This window comes from Blastomyces dermatitidis (genome assembly GCF_000003525.1).
Source record: "Blastomyces dermatitidis ER-3 genomic scaffold supercont1.8, whole genome shotgun sequence".
Taxonomy (NCBI): Eukaryota; Fungi; Ascomycota; class Eurotiomycetes; order Onygenales; family Ajellomycetaceae; genus Blastomyces; species Blastomyces dermatitidis.
The window spans coordinates 1286132-1304628 of NW_025544781.1; the positions used below are offsets into that span (position 1 = coordinate 1286132).

The 18497-nt window shown below is 44.8% G+C and overlaps 6 protein-coding genes across 10 annotated transcripts; 2 read left to right on the forward strand and 4 right to left on the reverse strand.

Annotated features, from left to right (window-relative positions):
- The first annotated feature begins 116 nt into the window (after positions 1-116).
- BDCG_07213 (betaine-aldehyde dehydrogenase) lies at positions 117-2367 on the forward strand. Its single transcript, XM_045423010.1, has 2 exons — positions 117-719; positions 817-2367. Exons 1-2 carry the CDS (start codon positions 235-237, stop codon positions 1829-1831), a joined length of 1500 nt encoding a protein of 499 aa, XP_045278500.1. The 5' UTR covers positions 117-234; the 3' UTR covers positions 1832-2367.
- Positions 2368-2379: 12 nt separating this feature from the next.
- On the reverse strand, positions 2380-5361 carry BDCG_07214 (glucosamine-6-phosphate isomerase). Of its 3 annotated transcripts, none has more exons than XM_045423013.1 (6): positions 5045-5361; positions 4247-4962; positions 4105-4166; positions 3721-3869; positions 3022-3567; positions 2380-2948 (listed from the first exon to the last, which is right to left on the reverse strand). In XM_045423013.1, coding segments are annotated over exons 2-6 (1098 nt in total). In that variant the 5' UTR covers positions 4249-4962; positions 5045-5361; the 3' UTR covers positions 2380-2609. The 3 variants fall into 3 exon arrangements, with proteins under 3 accessions (XP_045282047.1, XP_045282046.1, XP_045282045.1); XM_045423012.1 differs by having other exon boundaries at positions 4247-4979; XM_045423011.1 differs by having other exon boundaries at positions 4247-4986.
- A 125-nt stretch (positions 5362-5486) lies between these two features.
- BDCG_07215 (murein transglycosylase) lies at positions 5487-11191 on the forward strand. Of its 3 annotated transcripts, XM_045423015.1 has the most exons (5): positions 5488-6191; positions 6281-6562; positions 6990-7108; positions 7330-9851; positions 10074-11100. In XM_045423015.1, the coding sequence occupies exons 2-5, from the start codon at positions 6504-6506 to the stop codon at positions 10185-10187; spliced, it is 2814 nt and encodes a 937-aa protein (XP_045282049.1). In that variant the 5' UTR covers positions 5488-6191; positions 6281-6503; the 3' UTR covers positions 10188-11100. The 3 variants fall into 3 exon arrangements, with proteins under 3 accessions (XP_045282048.1, XP_045282050.1, XP_045282049.1); XM_045423014.1 differs by having other exon boundaries at positions 5487-6562; positions 10074-11191; XM_045423016.1 differs by having other exon boundaries at positions 5487-6562; positions 7339-9851; positions 10074-11191.
- Positions 11192-12257: 1066 nt separating this feature from the next.
- Positions 12258-12918, reverse strand: BDCG_17483 (uncharacterized protein; the record flags this gene model as incomplete). The annotated part of the gene is made up of 2 exons (XM_045426600.1): positions 12258-12700; positions 12780-12918. The coding sequence occupies 2 exons, from the start codon at positions 12916-12918 to the stop codon at positions 12258-12260; spliced, it is 582 nt and encodes a 193-aa protein (XP_045282051.1).
- Positions 12919-12939: 21 nt separating this feature from the next.
- BDCG_17484 (oxidoreductase) lies at positions 12940-13185 on the reverse strand (the record flags this gene model as incomplete). Its single annotated transcript, XM_045426601.1, has 1 exon — positions 12940-13185. One exon carries the CDS (start codon positions 13183-13185, stop codon positions 12940-12942), a length of 246 nt encoding a protein of 81 aa, XP_045282052.1.
- A 1172-nt stretch (positions 13186-14357) lies between these two features.
- BDCG_17485 (uncharacterized protein) lies at positions 14358-15120 on the reverse strand (the record flags this gene model as incomplete). Its single annotated transcript, XM_045426602.1, has 3 exons — positions 15098-15120; positions 14473-15016; positions 14358-14397 (listed from the first exon to the last, which is right to left on the reverse strand). The coding sequence occupies exons 2-3, from the start codon at positions 14883-14885 to the stop codon at positions 14358-14360; spliced, it is 453 nt and encodes a 150-aa protein (XP_045282053.1). The 5' UTR covers positions 14886-15016; positions 15098-15120.
- Between the last annotated feature and the right edge of the window lie 3377 nt (positions 15121-18497).

Genomic DNA, 18497 nt, shown 5'->3' on the forward strand with positions numbered 1-18497 from the left:
CCGGCTATTCATGGCGGTTCCAGCCACGTTTGGGTCATACGTCATCCCACGTGACTTTCTCAAGGTTCAACCGCGATATAAAATTTAGAGCTTCACATTATTCGGGGAGACAGGAGACAATAACGAGTGGGGAAAACAAATAGCCTTCCATTTTTAGCTAACATTTTGTCACATTTTGTAGAAGTTCAGTCGCTCCTTGCGGGCTGTTAAAAAAAGTTCATATTGCTGAAAACAATGTCTTCCCTTCCTTACACATGCCAACGTCTATATTTCGACGGGAAAGTCCAGCAGTCCAGCTCTGGCAAGCGATTCCAGTCGATTGACCCCTCCAACGCTTCGGTTCTCGCAGATATTGAAGTTTCGTCGAATAGAGACGTCGATGCGGCCATTGATTCGGCCCGGAGAGCTTTCCCTGCCTGGTCCCAGACTCCGCCTGCCGTGAGAACCAGAGTCCTCCTGCGGGCTGCCCAAATACTTCGGGCTCGAAACGATGAGATCGCCAAGATCGAGACACAAGATACGGGGAAGCCGTTCTCGGAGACGAGCACGGTAGACATCGTTACTGGGGCAGATGTGCTTGAATACTTTGCAAACCTGGTGGGCGGAGGAGGATTGAATGGTGAAACCATCCAGCTACGGGACGATGCCTGGGTATACACGAAGAAAGAAGCCTTGGGCGTGTGTGCCGGTATTGGAGCGTGGAATTATCCCATTCAAATGTAAGCAGAAAAAAAGAGAAAAAACAAGCAGCTGTAAATATATCCAACATATTCAACATATTCTAATTTACCATTCTTTCTCGGTCGCTGTTTCCAGTGCTCTATGGAAATCCGGACCCTGTCTAGCTGCTGGGAACACCATGGTCTATAAACCTAGCGAGTTCACACCTCTTCATGGCCTAATCCTTGCACAAATATACACAGAAGCTGGCCTGCCTCCCGGAGTCTTCAATGTCGTCTACGGCGCCGGGGATGTGGGTGCATACCTTACCGCCCACCCCTCCATCGCCAAAGTTTCCTTCACCGGCCAAGTGTCCACGGGGAAAAAAGTCGCCGGCTCCGCCGCCGGTAACATGAAATATGTAACGATGGAACTAGGCGGCAAAAGCCCGCTAATCATCCTTCCAGACGCGGACATTGATAACGCCGTCGACGGCGCCATGATGGCCAACTTCTTCAGTACAGGTCAGGTATGCACAAATGGAACCCGCGTCTTCGTTCCCAAAAGCATCAAGTCCGCCTTTGAAAATCGCCTACTAGAAAAAATGAAGTATGTCCGTGCTGGAGCACTCATGGACCTCAACACCAACTTTGGGCCTCTCGTCTCGGGCCCCCATTTCGAGAAAGTCATGAGCTACATCCGCCATGGCATTGAGCAGGATAAAGCCAAGCTCCTATACGGCGGTCTGGAGCAGCCCCGTGTCCCTGAAGATTTGCGACAAGGTTACTGGGTAGCGCCCACGATCTTCACAGACTGCACGGATGACATGAAGATTGTTCAGGAAGAGATTTTCGGCCCGGTGATGTCGATCCTTACGTACGATACGGTTGAGGAGGCTGTAAGGAGGGCCAACGACACGCCACTGGGCCTGGCGGCTGGCGTCTTTTCACAGAATCTCAATATGGCGCATAGAGTGATTGCGCAGCTAGAGGCAGGGATTACATGGATTAACTCGTGGGGAGAAAGCCCGGCAGAGATGAGTGTTGGGGGCTGGAAACAGAGCGGTGTTGGAGTTGAAAATGGGCGGCGAGGGATTGAGGCATGGGTGAAGAATAAGAGTACGCTTGTTGACATGAGCGGTGGGGTTGCGACCGCATTTACGAAATTGTGAGTGTAGTGAAGGCGCATTTGGCACTGAAACTCTAAATTGAGTATTAACAAACGTGCTTCTTGGTATTCTAAATTCTAAATATATGTAGATATAAAATAAAATTAAATAATTCGAAACACGCCTAAACAAAAGCACACCTTCTCCCTCTCTTAATCTGTAGACGCTGGGATTTTGCCGAGTAACTACTTGATTCTGATCTTGTGTACTTGAAACTAGTAAATTTATAGATACATGAAAATATTTTTTTAGGTTGATAAACACAGAAGACCAAGGGCAAGCAACATAGTCACAACATAGTCATACATACTATAAATGCATATAGAATGGAGGAGGAAATGTAAGTATTCGAAAAGGGGACTTGACCAAAGGGGGAGGGCGCATTCCGCAGGAAAGAAGGGAAAAGGAAAATATAGAGGAAAAGAAGACAAGAGGAAAAGACCCGGAAAATGAGGATATTTAGAGAGGCGAAATAGAAAAATAATAACATGCACGAAGCTGTGCAAAGAAAGAAAACATAAGTGGGTACTGAACTGGGATTTTTTTTTTTTTTTTTTTTTTTTTTTTTTTTTTTTTTTTTTTGGCAATGAAACAAGATGTCCTCTCTCAAGTGAAGAAATGAAAAATATAAAGGATTCCAAATGACGGCATTATTGAGCAGATATTCCTTGAAGAGCACTTCATGTCGATATTGAGGTTGGTTGGTTTGAAGCTCCCTGTCAATAGGGGAGGGAGATCTTTTCCAATGGTTTGCGTAAAATAGCCTCCCCACCACCGCCACTTATACTTCATCAATTCTCGACCCCATCCGATCAAAAACCAAATCCGCCGCAATCATCGTCTCATCAAGTCCTGCGATTGAAGAATCTTTAAGGCGAGATGACATGCTGTCTGGAGTCAGCTCGTCCAACTCCTCTTCCCCGCCACCATTCGCAGTTCGTGGGTGGAAGCCGGATGTGTCGATTGTGAGCTTGCTGTCCTTCACGGGCGTTGCGCCATCGTTTGCACCGGGGGAGAGAGGCGGAGTAATGACTGGTGGCCTATATTGTTTTGTGCGATGGACCAATGGGGGACCCTGAGTCCGCGCATCGGTGCCGGCTTGCTCAATGCTGACGAAATACTGGAAAAAAGGGGAGATGTCAAATTAGAAATGATGTTCATCAAGAGGCGCATTGGAAATGTGTATGACATACCTTGACAGTCTTCACCTTCAACTCCAACGTCGCATCCTCATCTGCAACAATGAGAGGATGTGGATGTAGCTGGAGCGCGGACAGCGTCCACATGTGATTGACGCCGCTTTCCAGGCCCATTTGCAACGCGGTAGCCTTATGCGCGCCTGTCGCGACAATCACCACCTCCCGCGCATCCAAGATCGTTTGGATACCCACTGTCATCGACTGGCGCGGCACTTTGGACATATCGTTGTCGAAAAAGCGCGAGTTGGCCAGAATAGTGTCATAGGCGAGTGTCTTGACACGCGTGCGCGAGCGGAGACTGCTACCCGGTTCGTTGAAAGCAATGTGCCCGTCCGCGCCAACGCCACCGAGGAATAGATCTATGCCGCCCACCTCTAGGATTTTAGCTTCATAGTCCGCGCATTCTTTTATCGGGTCGGCGGCATTGCCGTTTAGAATGTTTATGTTTTTTGGCAGGATGTCGACGTGCGAGAAGAAGTGTTTGTACATGAAGCTGTGGTAGCTTTGGGGGTGATCGCGGGGAAGCCCGACATACTCGTCCTGTGGGTAGAAAAGAAATGTTAACGACCATTTTTTCCGCGGTTTCTCTGCCGTTTCTTTCTTGATAGCTGGAGGATATTTGGCATGATAGGTCCTTTCTCCGAGTCCTTCCAGACTACTTTAGGCAACGGCAGCGGATGAGGTTTTATCTACCATGTTGAAAGTGATGACATGTCTGAAGGATATGTCGCCAGCTTTATATCGCTGGACTAGAATACGATAAACGGTCTGTGGGCTACTTCCGGTTGGTAAGCCCAGGACGAAGGGCTTATCTTCTGAGGGAGCGAATTGCTTGATACGGCCTACATGACGAGACAACACATGCACCAGTTAAAAAAGCGCTCTATGGGTCATGGAGTGAGAATGGGATGGAGGAGACGTCAACTGCAACGGGAATGAAGGATAGAGCAATGTATATTCTCTCGGTGTTCCTCACAGCAGACACCCTTTTTCAAAGGATCTGGCAAGGATGGCATATGGAGAGATAAAAAAGGGCCAAAAGCAAGAGGGGCAATCGTATGCATGCATAGGACATACTGATGATATAGTCCGCAATGTATTCAGAGACTCTCTGCGGATCTTTTCTAATAATTACCCGCCTTTTGCTGGTATGTTAGCTAAGATATATCTTGGAAGAGTCGTAAGAGCAAAGGGCAGAAGCGCAGGGGTGTTTTCTTACATTATTATGCTTGATGTGGTTGATATGTCAGATATAGAGATAGATGGGTAATAGGTATGAGGATTTGAGTTTCAACAAATCGTCATCGAGATAGTTGGAGTAGAGGAGGAGCAACTGGTAGCAACAAAGGTAGATGATATATTTTAGTACCAGCCAGCAGGAGTGAGTCTATATTCACTCGTTTTAATAATAATAAAGGAGCGAATTAGCAGGAGATTGAAGAACGAGGGAACAAAGCAAACTAGATAGATCCTCGTAATTTCAAAGTTGTCTTAATAACCACTTTTTGCCCTCGCTCAACGCTGCTAGGTGGGCATCATCATCCATCCCGACATCATAACTTTGGGAGAGGTTAACCCTATCAGACCCACGCAACCTAGATGGTGCATTCCTCAAGCACGATTCATTCATAAGCTACTGGCTACTGGACAGAACAGCCAGAGAGGCGCCAAAGGCTCAAAATGACATCCCTCATCAAAAAATCGCATGCATGGCTGTTGCAACAGAAGGAGTAACATTAGGAGGTGACATAGCAAAACCTGTCTCCTCCATCACTAACAGCTATGTCCCCATTTATTTAAAGGAATCCACTGCGCAATCGAGTGATTTTATCATGGATCCCTCTCCGCCATACCGAAGATAATTCACCTTGTGCATGAGATGTTGAGCGATCATTTGCCATGTCAGTTTTTGCGCATTCTTCTGAAACCAAATGCCTTAACTTTGCCTCCAACTTCGGGCTTCCCGTTGGTTAGAAGAAAATAGGTAAATAAATAGGGGGGAGGGGGGGGGCAATGCCTCTTCGGGAGATGGTCAGATACCCGGCCCCAACAGGTCCGTCCATCTCAGGCTGGCTTGACACCAATGTAACGGTTGTAGTGGATAATGAATAAAATCAAGGTTATTCAGCCTTGGCCTTGGGGATGGTCTCAGGCTTCTCTTTTTTTGCCCTTCCAAAACGTTCATCAACTTCCCGGGTGATATATGCTGACTCAACCAGCCAGAAGCTTCTCTCTTGTTTTCTTACTGTGCTCCAGAAGTTCATATTTATTAATGGTGAAAAAGGCTCCGGAGTTTCCAAGGTTGGTTCCAAAGGTCAGACAGAGATTTCTCTGCCGTTTCCGGGAAAGCTCAACGGGATGCATCCGTGCTTGGGGATCGGTTCCAAGGTTTAAATGTAGGCAGGGCCGCAGGGCCGCAGGGGGTGCCTGGTTCGCCCCCACAGAGCAGTATTTGTACATGTACATGTACTACTCTACTCCGTACAGAGTATATAACTACACATACGGAGTACTGTACTTAGTACTACTGCACATACATACCACAGCGTAGTAGTTTGCCCTATGGAATGGATCTGGGGAGCTGAACCCTTCGTGGGGGTGCAACGATTATGCAAGTTCGATCGGCACCTCAAGATACTGACTGACTTGGATTAAGTTCCCAAGACTCTAGCTGTCGTTGTGGCTTCTCGGATAGGGGAATTATTCGGGCGGCATATTTACGCCGTAGCTCTCCCCCCCTCCCTCCGGTGTGTGTGTGTGATAGAATAATCGCTGTCCCGAGGTCCGTAGTTAGGCGCTGGCGGCTTCTCAATTTCTCTGGGCGCGGCTACTCCCCCCAACCCGGTACGCACGCGTTAAGCGTCCTCCCCTTCTCCCCCCCTAAGATGTTCCTCCGCAACCGGCGATTCGGCGAACAGCTCCATCCAACTGGAAGCGCTAAATATTACGTGCTTCCTCCCGCTCGCTTGAGAATCGAGATCAGGCTTGTTCCCAGGCTTTGGTTGACTAAGCCACGGATGGAATTAGCTGAGGCTCTCCAAGACCTGCTTAAGCCCGATCGGTCACGGCAAGCTCTGGATTAGACCCCGTCCGCGCCACCACGCTGCGCTGCCAACTGCTACTCAACTGAACTGTGCTGCGACTCAGCGCCGATGACTGTGACCGTAACAGCAGCTTTTTTTTTCATAACCTCTGGTTCTCTCCGCCGTTGCTTCTCGACTAACGCGACTGAGCTGTCATCTGCTGGTGTTAGCTGACCCCGTCCTGAACCCAGCCGCCCGATTCGTATCGGCATCGCGACCAGCTCGCTGTTGCTCGGCAAAAATACTCGACCGTCACGTCACGGGTGTACCCTCAAACCTTCGCGAGCTCGTAACGTGTTGCCGGGCGATTAACCGGTTATTCTTACTGAGTTGGGCTTTGTTAGGGGGAGAGGAAGGGTGTTAGCAAGATATCGTGGGCTCCGTGCGTTGCCCATGGATTCCGTGGACGCCTTGGATACCGAGCTCTCCCCCGAGTGGGAGAGCTTCGACAGGTAAGGCAATGTGTTTCTGTCGCTGGTGCCCCCCCACATGTTTCTTCTGCCTTTCTCATAGCACAATAGCCCTCCACCCTGCTGTATGCAAAACGATTGATTGATTGATTGATTGATTGTTGCTTGATGTATGTAGATATCATGCATACATGATGGAGCTCAGGGAGAGCTATGCCTACCCTCCTGCCCTTCCCACATGTAACCCTTGCAATTCAACGGGGAGACCTGTTAGGGTAAAATCTCACTCTGCCCATAGCTCATCTGCAACCCGTCTGACGTTTTTTCTTTCTTTTTTTTTTTTTCGGTTTCTGCCCCTGAACATCCTCTCTAATTTTAACTCTCTGTTACGGTGCATCATACCTTGAAATGAAGACAACGTGCTTGAACTAACGGGATACTTCGCTACAATGCGTTACTTCGATTATAGGCAGATGGGCCAGCTCTTTCTCATGGGCTTCGATGGAACTGGTGTCAATTCGGAAATACGCACGTTGATAGAGGACTATCATCTAGGCTCTATCATATTGACCGCTAAGAACCTGAAATGTGTAGACCCTTTTCCCTTCCATTTTTCTTTATTTTCAACTACCATTTCTATTCTTCCATTGCCATGCACTTGACTCTTCCTCCCATCTTGATCTCGACTTGCGTGTGGGGAGGAGATCAACGTAGTTGGTCGCCGTCTTCCCCATCCACTTAGAGTTGGAGGAAGCTTGCAAAAACTTCACATAATTTAAACGACATCAGAGGCTGATGTGTCAATATAGCGGCGGAAGAAACCACCAAGCTCGTCTATGAACTTCAATCCATCGCCCGGAATGCTGGCCATCCGGTCCCCTTGATGATCTGTCTCGACCAGGAAAATGGTGGCGTTAACAGTCTATTCGATGAGATATATATACGCCAATTCCCCAGCTCCATGGGGATGGCCGCGACAGGTTCGAAATCCCTAGTTAGAGAAGTCTCAAAGGCCACTGCCCAAGAACTGAGCGCCGTTGGCGTCAACTGGATCCTGGGCCCTGTACTAGATGCATTAACGAACGCTAGAAACCAGCCCCTTGGCGTCCGAAGCGTGGGGGATGATCCACAAGAGGTGTCTGCGTATGGCATCGAGTTTATGAAGGGCTATCAAGATGCAGGCTTGGTGACTTGTGGCAAGCATTTCCCCTCATATGGTAATCTAGACTATATGGGTTCCCAGTCTGATGTTCCCATCATCACCGATACGATCGAGCAACTTAGTGTGAGCGCACTGGTTCCTTATCGGAATGCAATAACGCATGGCATAGATTCAATGATGGTAGGAGGATGTTCCATGACAGCAGGTGGAATGACTGTCATGCACGCTTGTTTATCGGAACAGGTCGTTGACGAACTCTTGCGGAAAGACCTAAAATTCGAGGGTGTGGTCGTTTCAGAATGCCTTGAGATGGGAGCACTCAGTCACAACATAGGTGTTGGCGGTGGCACGGTGATGGCCATGAAAGCTGGCTGTGACCTAATCCTGCTCTGTCGAACCTTCGCCGTGCAGCAGGAAGCAATTAATGGATTGAAGCTGGGAGTAGAAAACGGCATCATTAGTAAAAGCCGCATACGTGAGTCACTACGAAGAGTTCTAGATATGAAATCGAGATGCACTTCGTGGGAAAAGGCTTTGAATCCACAAGGACTTAGCCTTTTATCGAAAATGCAGCCGTCCCATACCAGCCTATCGACCAAAGCGTATAGCAGCTCGCTCACCGTTGTTAGAGACAAGCACAATTATCTTCCCTTAAGTAGCATTCTCGAACCAGACGAAGAACTTCTGCTCCTCACACCACTGATAAAGCCTCTACCAGCATCAGCAATGCTACTGTCAGTGGCTACTGAATCGGGTCGTGCAGGTTTATCAGCAGATGCCGCTTCGTGGGAGCGCAGTGCGTCTGTTATGAGCGGCGAGAGTGTTTTCAAAGAGTTTGGACGATCATTATCTCGACAAAGGAACGGGCGTGTTTTGCATACCTCCTACACAGCCAACGGCGTCCGACCGGTCCACGAAAATTTAATCAATCGCGCGAGCGCTGTCATTATTGTTACCGCTGACGCCAACAGAAATTTGTACCAAATGGGATTCACGAAGCACGTTTCACTAATGTGCAATTCCCAATTTTCTCCTAACGGCGAGCGTCGCGCGAAACCCGTAATCGTTGTAGCTGTCAGCTCACCATATGATTTCGCCACGGATCTATCAATAGGGACATATATCTGCACCTATGATTTTACTGAAACAGCATTACAGGCCCTAGTAAAGATCCTTTACGGAGAACTGAATCCCACCGGCTCGCTCCCTGGCTCACTCAGCCGCAACCAGAGACTCCAACAATCAAGGCAACACTGGTTAGTGGAGAACTGGAATGAGGATCGGGATGCACATGCCTTGGATACTCTCCTAGATATTGTCCGAGAAGGTAGTGCCCAGGGCCAAAGATCTGAACTTGCCAGCGTCACCTCCACCACCTTCCTTCTTCGCAATAGTGACGTGGAAGAGTCACACTTCGTCGTTAGAAATAGCAGTACACAAGCACTCTATGGATTCTGCTCAACATATTACTTCAAATCCACAGGAACGGGCGCTGTCGGCGCAATCATTGTCGACCCTTCTCGCCGAAGAATGTCCATCGGCCATTCACTTCATAACCGCGCAATTCGGACACTGGTTCAACGTCCAGGTATCCGTAGCTTCCAGCTTGGCTCCCGTTTGCCAGGCATTTATCTCGGAATCCCTAAGGGAAATCCCACAGAGCGCAAGAAGCTTCGGTCGTGGTTTGTTAATCTGGGATGGAACACGGCCCTATCGCGTTCCGTATGCAGCATGGTCTTACGAAATCTCGAAAACTGGTCGCCGCCAGAAGGACTGACGAAAGTTTTGCAGAGCTCAGAGGTTGATTACGATCTTGTTTATGGGTGGGAATACGCGGACTCTGTTCTTGATCATGTTAAAACTACATCGCGCGTGGGGGTCATGGAGATCTATAAAAGGGGACTGGGCGGTGCGCCCGGTAGTGGTATTATTCGCGCTAAACGCCGCGATGATGGGACTATACTAGGCACTGTGGTAGTGTATAATTCCTCGTCCGCGCTAGCGGAATCTATGCCTGCGCTTAAGGACACGCGCACAGTTGCGGGGGGGATTTCTTGTCCGGTGATCTCTCCCTCCGTAGGGGAGTATGCCACGCTTGTGCAGGGATTGATCTTGTTGGGAATCAAGCAAATTCGGAAGCAGGGGGCTAGTGCAGCTATATTAGATTGTGTACGTGCAACTACCCTTCTCTCTCTCTTCCTCCTGCTCCCTCATCTTCGTCTCCATTTGTTATACACCCCGACTACCCCATGCAAGGTAGCACCACGTGGAGATCCGGTGCTAGCCCCTTACGGGCTACGGGCTGGTTTAAATGTGAAGAAAAGAAAAGACACATTATTGTCCCGAAAATTTAGTACCAGGCTAACGAAACTCTTCTTCATACAACAATAGGTCGATGCTGACGGAAACTATGACAGTCTCTCTTCCATGGGGTTTTCCGTTCTGCATAGTTTCGAGGAAGTCACTTGCGATGCCTCCACCTGGAATATCATGGTTACTTCATGAAATTCATGAACTGCATGACATGACGAGTTTTATCTTCACGACACTGGTTCGATCCTCTTGATGCCTGATTTGGGCTCATCGTAATGACCTCTGGACCACAATTTCAATCGTCTTCTTCTTGTCCCTCTTCTTCATTTTTCATTTTGTATTTTCCTTTCTTACTTCTCCCGTCCCTTTGACTGCTGAAAATTTGATTTTTCCAAGAATTTTCACGGCTGTATCGATATTATACATTAACGCATGGTCCCATGGCCTTAGCTTCACTAGCCCTTCTCACTCAGTAGAGTGGAGTAGAGCAGAGCAGGGCAGACACTATCCCATCATGACTCTGTGCAGCAAAACTCTTCGCCCTGCGAGATGAGATGCTATTCAGTATCAAATCCAGTAGCATTTTTCAGGATAATGGACATATCCTTTGTTTCATCTTTTGTCTATAACCCTCTCAATACCCTGGGATATTTCACTTTAATTCGGCCCCTTAGCCCTTGTCACTTATCACTTATTGTTCCCAGTACATTAATTCTGTCTTAGTGCTTTCTCTTCCTACCAGTTTCTCAGGGGTGAATATTACTTTGTTTCTCCCTTGTCTTCACTCTTGTTAGCTCCCACGTCATCACCGCGCCCTGATTTTCCATGTTCAACATGGTCACATCTCTCGTTATTGTTTTATTTCAAAGGGTTTCAAGGGTTCCCTTCTGTGTTATATAGAGGGACTTTGGGGTTAGCATCTAGGATTTTCTTTTTCTTTTTGTTTTTTTTGCTTTTTTTCTTAAAATACTTTTTCTTCTTGTTCCCTTTATTTTCATATACTGTATATACCCTGTTGAGATTGGCTTTACAAGAATCATATATATTGATTTGCAATGTTTGTTTCTGTGTGTCGGTAAAGGCGGCAATGAATATGACTTTCAAAATACATATATAACTATATTTGTATTATTACACTCATAAGTTTACACCATGTCTCCAGAGATACACAATTACCAAAAAAAATTAACAAATTTATATTATCAATTTCCTATATGCTTAGAGCATGTACGGGTAGTATTGTCCAATGATGTTACATACACGCTTGTTGGATTACGTTAGTTAACTTAGTTGCTTAATCAGCATCCCGACCTCATCCAGTTCAGGCAACTCTGACAACAGCGTTTGACACGAAAGCTTGACTCTTAACGGTATGGCGGACGGAGTTGAAAGTGAAGTCCAGCGCGCATTTATTGTTGGCTATGCTACATGAGGCGTCGTTCTGACGTGTCTTCGGGTCGCCTCAAAAGACACTTCCTTCATCAGCAGCGTTACTACATCCAATGACCCGCGCCGAAGAAATAATAGGTTCCATCGCTGCTGGCGGCCGCCGGCTATCCCATCCCATCCCTGCGAACACAACATGGGTCCTCAAACCGAGCTACGATCTCCCGACGATTTGAACATGGATGGAAAACCCTGTTAGCGTCCACTTCCATGGACGTCATCTAGTAAAATTGGGGTCAATTGGGGTCAATTGGGCGCAGTTGAACCACTAAAAATTTACCGGCGGCTACCCCACGATCAAGATTGCTGCCGCTCTGACTACGTGGTACTTGTCCTTTATTGTGTCTGCCGTCCAGATGGGTGGGAAATACGCGTTGTCAATATCTGACTCACCGCTGCCTGAAACGGGTTTGTTGGCTGTTCATGCCTATATGCGTTTCGGGAGGGTAGATGGATGCCAACTTAAAACCACTTTCATCGTTGTACCGACCAAATTCTCAACTATCTCATTGACGCTGCACGAGGGGATAAGATAAATTTGAAACATGTTCGGAAGGAAAATAGGGGAACCAAAAGCAGCCATGCTTTTCCCCAGAGGCTGGGAATCATATTTCAGGAGCCCACTATCTATTAGTTACCCGTCAATGGTAACCTTTGTCATCGGTGCAAATATTTTTTACAAAGCACTCGCTCCTATCTACCGAAGAAGGGAAGCCTTTTGTGCTTTGCTTCACACATCATCCGATAAGCCTACCATATGCAACGAATCTTTCCATAGCCTTGCTTCATTTTCAGGACTGTATGTGTAGCTCATAGCTATTGCACTCCACGAATCCATATCATCCTCCCGGGCATCGCTTCGGAACAATCAGACAGGTATCTCCAACCCCTACCCTCCCATTCCTTACCAGTCGCAGCCCAAATGGAGGTAGCAGCACCTTGCTCCGGGCTTTTGAAGATTTTGATCAAACCTTGGTTCTGATGCAAATTTTGCAGGTACTCTGCAGGAAGGTGTCGTCCCAGCCCAGTGGCGATCCCACCCGGATGAACGTTCGTTGCATGCAGCCCCAGCGATCCGAAACAACGTTCAATTTCATTGGCCATGTATATGTTCGCCGTTTTGGATTGCGCGTATGCGAGGGACGGGTTGTAATCCCCTTTCTGATAGTGCCAGTTGTTGGAAGGGTTGATACCGCCTAGCCTGTGTCCCGAAGATGCCAAGCTGACCACGCGAGACTGGAATTCTGGGCTAGTTCCAGCTAGTATCGCAGATTTCAACAATTGAAAGAGGAAATGAGACAAGTGGTTGGTAGCGAATTGAGATTCGTAGCTGTCAACCGTGAGTTTGGAGATCTGGCACCGCCATGATGCCGGCGTCGTTGATAAGAATGTTCACCCTGTCTGTCTTTGCCAGGATCGACTTTGGTGCATTGCGGACTCTCTCCAATGAGGCCTGGTCCATCACGACTAGCTGCATTGTATCGGGGTTATATCGGGGTTAAAATATATCACCGAGAGCCGTTTTCTCTTTGCCCAAATCTCTTGTAGGGAGGTAGAGAGTTGCTCCTGTTGCTGCCATTGCACGAACGGTTTCAACACCAAGGCCAGACGAAACACCCGTGATTACAACTACCTTTCTATCAAGCCTGCCTGCCATGTTTTCATCTTCAACGATTTGTAGGGCCGTTGGGCGTGAGTCGCCAACTCCTTGAGGGTTCGCATGAACTGCGGCATATCGAGACATTGTGTAGAGAAATAGTTGCGAGGGGATCTGAATCAGATAAATTGTTCATAGATGGACTGGTCAATGAATTCCTTCAAGACGGAATCGAAGCCTTTGATCCTGCCAAATGACTTTAGGCTGCAATCAACCCTCACTCACCATGTCATTTTTATTAGTGTCCGGTACTAATGCCGGATAGAGATAACTTTTGGCCTCCCCTGGAGATATCATGGATCGTTCATGACTACTTAATGATAGTTGCTTTTATAAGTCCCGCGCGGCCATTGCCCTGCTTGACCAGGACGCATCACTTACAGTCTCTCGACTGCCGACAGTGGCTCCAGTATCCTGGGGCATACAAGATCTCGGTGTTCGCGCGCGAGTCAGTGGAATGAGCAAACAGGAACGCTATCTAATGAGGTCTTTCGGGCTCCGCTGGACGGTCGCGTCGACATTGGAAATGCGCCAAGGAGCCAACGTCGGCGATAGCGAACAGGCAGATACTCTTAAAACCGCTCGGGCCAGTTAGCTCCCGCCAATATGAAACTCACAGCCTTCGTCACTTATTCCGATAAGCTCGATGAAGACGGAGCTAATTGCTGCATGGCTGGTTGGCAGCGTACGGACGTCCGCAGAACTAAACGGCGGATCTCAGTTCTAGCAAGCTAATAAGTAATTCCGGTTTCGGTCAGTTGCCAATGGTAGCGCACCCATACCTCTGAAGTGCCAACTGAGGATCCAGAAATCTTTCCGCGCCAGCAGGCGCACTTAAGAGCGTGTATGATATCTCCGCTTCCTCGTGTCCTCCCGTTAGTTTGAAAAGCGAAATATCTTTCCTTTTTTGCGTCACTCACCATGTGACTCTCATTTCCGCATAAAATCGATTAAAGCTTCCTGCGAGAAGGAGAAAGACTCTCAAAGCTCAGCTTAATCGATATATTTAACATTGTTGAACGATGATGTCAAAGTGGTTGCCAGCTGAAAATGTCCTCTCTGGTTGGATAGAAAGTGATTTGACCTTCCTGTATCGAGGAGCAACAAACCGCCAGTCAACTTCTCCCAGTATTTGCTACGAGTTACTCTGGTAAATTGGGAGCTCGTAAAATGACTTTTTCTAACAATCAAGCCCTCGTCACCTTGTTCGAGAAGGGATCAATCGTCCAATATTCACTGCCAGCCTGTCCAGCTGGCGGCTAACGCAATGTCTGACGCGAACGATGATCTGACTCGGGTCTGCAGCCAGATTGGTTAGTTAGACAGACAAAATCAACCGAGCTGTTGGGCGATGAAAGTTTAGGTAAGGGTTACTTAGTCCTTCTCGTCGAGGCCGTGATTGCAGGGTAGCCTTGATAACATACCCCTGAGACTCGCTGAGGAAACGAGGCTTTGATCTGGAAATAGTCATGAATGGCCGCCAATATTTCGGCAATGTCGAAGCGGGTGCCATGATCTCTTTTACCTTTTTTGGTCCTCCTCTCTTCACCTTTTGTCTTCAGACTGTTGTTGGATGCAAGTTCCAAAAACCCGATACCACGTGAATCTGACACCCTGGCTTGACAATCAGGGGAGAGAATTGTGACAGCGCAAGAGCACTCAGACAGCACGGGCTCTAGCGATTCACGAGAAGGTTGTTTGTAAAGGCGGAATGGAATTTGTGAGGAGACATTTTTTGACAGGCTGGGAACCAGCAGTGCTTGCTTCCCCTCTCTTTCTCTTCTCATGCCAGGCAGACTGCAATGACAAACATTAATATCAGCTTTGACGTGTGTTGAGAATTATGCCTGTAAGCGCATCTCTGTGAACGGCAATGGAGGGAGCATGCTGGGGTACCTGTCTTTCCCCGCGGACACGACTAGCCAGACCGACCCCTGTTCTGTTTTGTTCTGGATCACCCACATGGGCACACGGTTCTCAAGACTTGCGGACAGCTGACCTTCCGTAAAATTTACTCGTGCTGGAGCCTGGATATGCTATCCACTCTCGGTTATTGAAGGCAACACCAAGCGCGGAATTATACGATGATGAACTTCTGGACATCGGTAACGTGCCTGATTTTGTTAGAAGAGGGCAGCTCGCAAGGAAGAAGCGGACTATTAAGTGCAGGGATAGATGCCAAGGGGATGAGAAGAGAACTAACTTCTAGGCAGCGTACTGAACATGGTAATTCTAGCATCTTGCCCTGGTGAAGATCAGGAAAATATGCAGAGAAATGACCTGATGTTCAAACCAACAAGAAGGTACGACAACCCCGTGTCGCTTCACGCCTCATGCGGGGAGATTCCGCTCAGGTTGCGTTTACACAATGCAAACTAGTCTTGCATTCGGAAGAACAGCCTATCAAATACAATTACTGCTAGGGCGCCTACGCTGCCTTTCCGCTTCCTCTCGCGATGCTATTGGTGTCAGTGAAGCTCTCCTGGTGTTATTCTCTAAAAAAAAGAACTAATGTAATGTAATCAACCACCCAACGCCCGTGTACACCCAACGCCCGCCCAATCTTCATTTTTTCATTCATCTTCAAACACTCACAACATGCATCATGAAGCAGTTATATAAGCAGTAATTGATGATTTGAATGCACAATTGATCCCTAATTACACTGAGACTGCTAAAAAATATGAAATCAGTTAATATATATTATCACAGCAGTATAGAGATGTTCAAATATCAAGAAAGAAAGCAAGCTTTATTCACTGTAAAAATCTCACAGATTTGTAAGAAGAACAGCTTCTTTTTCATATCAATTAATTAACAGATTACAGTTGTCTTATACATCTCAAATTCTTTATAATCTCATTATTAAGATTCTAAAAGCATCTATTAAAATTAACTAAATATCATAATTCTACTAGTACTATAAGAATATAATCAAGTGACTCTATCTTTGAAATATCAATTAAAAGTACAAGATTGTAAATAATTTAATATATTTTAAGTATTATTTTAATCTTATAATAGATTTCTTTCTTCTACTAATTTTTTACTTCTTACTAATTAATTTATAGCTATAGATAAAAATCACTTAATATAATATTAAATCTATAAATATTTATAACTTTAATAAGAAAGAATTTCTATTAAAACTTATTCATACTCTTAAATATATGATATTAATTACTTTATTTAAATTAGATTATATAATAAATATCAGTTAGAATAATAGTCAAGAATTTATAATACTAGTTATTTTAATTTATATAGATAAAACTTCACTCTTATCTACTCTTATATATTAAGAAGAATTAAGAGATATATAAGATACTTAACTGAAGAATTTTAATAATGAAAAGAATTAAATTTACTTTATTACTTCAGTAAATAAATAAAGTAATAATAAATATAAATTAATATAATTAAAGAAGATCTTTGAATCTCTTATAAAAAAGAAAATAAAATATAAATATAAACTTTTTATATTGAATAGTTACTTCTTTTATATTAATATAATATTTATTAATTATATAGATTATTATTAAATTTTATTTACTATCTTTTCTTCTTATTCTATACACTGATTACAGTTACTAAATGTTGAAATATTTGAAATATTAAGTAAATTATACTTTAATTAACTGAATAAATAAATAAGAACTGAAATAAGATTTATATATACTTGTAACATGGCGGAACCGAAGCAGTGACTAGTTAACAGTGTCATGTAGAAGTAGTTATTTGAGAAGCTGTATAAGTGAGCTTGACTATCTTGCTTAAATAGTGAGCTTGTAGGCTACAAGGTTATTGTGAGAATATCACAGATATGATACTTAGTATACTAAGAAGATTGTATGAGACACACAGTAACTCTTGTATATATTTCAGTAGAAGAAAAAGACAAATCACTGACTTCTTTAATAAGAAGTCAGCATCTAGTTATTCTATATAGATAATGAGCAGATACTCTTCTCTCATTTCATAAGTAAGAATAGTCAGAGTGATATCTCAGCAGCATCTCATTATCAAGAAAGAGTAATCTACTGATCTCATATAGAAGTGAGATTCTTATATTTATCAATCAGATCTTTCTATGATACATCTGCATGATATTATAGAGTAATTGAAAACTAGTTCAGACAGAATGAAATCATCTACATGAAAGTGATAAGTCATGTGAAACTGCAACAGAGTCTTAACACAGCTGAGAGTGTGATAATATTCTTCTCTTTAAGAGTATAGTCTCTATACTCTCAAGATTATCAGATTAGAAATTATCTTTGTTATATAGCAATAGTTATTAATCAATTGACAGTGCATGTGCTGTATATAATATAAAGAAATAGATGAGTTTTTCTACTGACTGCATAGATCTTTCTTTTCTCATTATTATTCAAATTAAACATGTGATAAGTGAGTTTCTTATATATCAATTTAAAATGTGAAAAACATAGTTAACAAGTAACTTACAGATCTCTTAATATATTTTATTCTATATATGAAATTCTCTGCAAAAGTAATGTGTTTTAGAGATAAAGCTAACAGTAGTGACAGAATTTTTTAAAAAGATTCTTCTTCTCATGAAATATTTTTCTTCTCTCTCTCTCAATTGCAACAGTGAGTGCATGAGAGTATCATTCTTGAAGAATAATTAAGAACTTATTCTGACATTTTCTAGTAAGTAATAAACATCTTCATGATGCAGTGATGACCTTCATGACTGTTAAGAAAGTCAGATTGAAGGCAGAGACAGTAGTGTCAATAAGTCATGAGAGTACTACTCTCATTATCACATCTTCTTCTTCTTCTACTTCTTTTACAGCTGCAGCAGTAGTCACTGTGCCTTGCAGTGAGATGTCATCTCTTCTACCAGTTAGTTTATCTGTGTTCAGTTCATCTCTCATCTCTCTCACTACTGTTGCAATGCTGCCTCTCTCCTCAGTTAATACAGTGATGTATGACCTCATATAATCATTCAGAGAGAAACTCAGAGAGAGCTTGATTTCAGAAACAGTGACTTTAAGAAGCTTAATTCATAGTTTCTCTCTCACAGCATATCTGAGCCCTGCTCAGAATGCTGCTGAGTTGAGTCTGCAGAGTCTCACAGTTTCTTCATCTTCTCTCTGTAAGAAGGCTTCAGTGCAGTCTCTGATCAGCATCACTACTTGTCTACACTATGCTAAGCAGCTGAAGAAGAGAGAGATTCTGTACATCTGTTTCTTCTCTTACTTCTGTTATTTTCATTGCATCTGCAACAATAACTTCTATCTCTCTGTAAGTATTATCTACTCTACAAGAAGATGTTGTGTTAACTCTGACAAGAAGCTCAGATGCTCAAGCAGTACAGAGTAAGAGTCTCAGAGCTTCAAGTATTAATAGATTCTATTAAAACTGAGAAGATC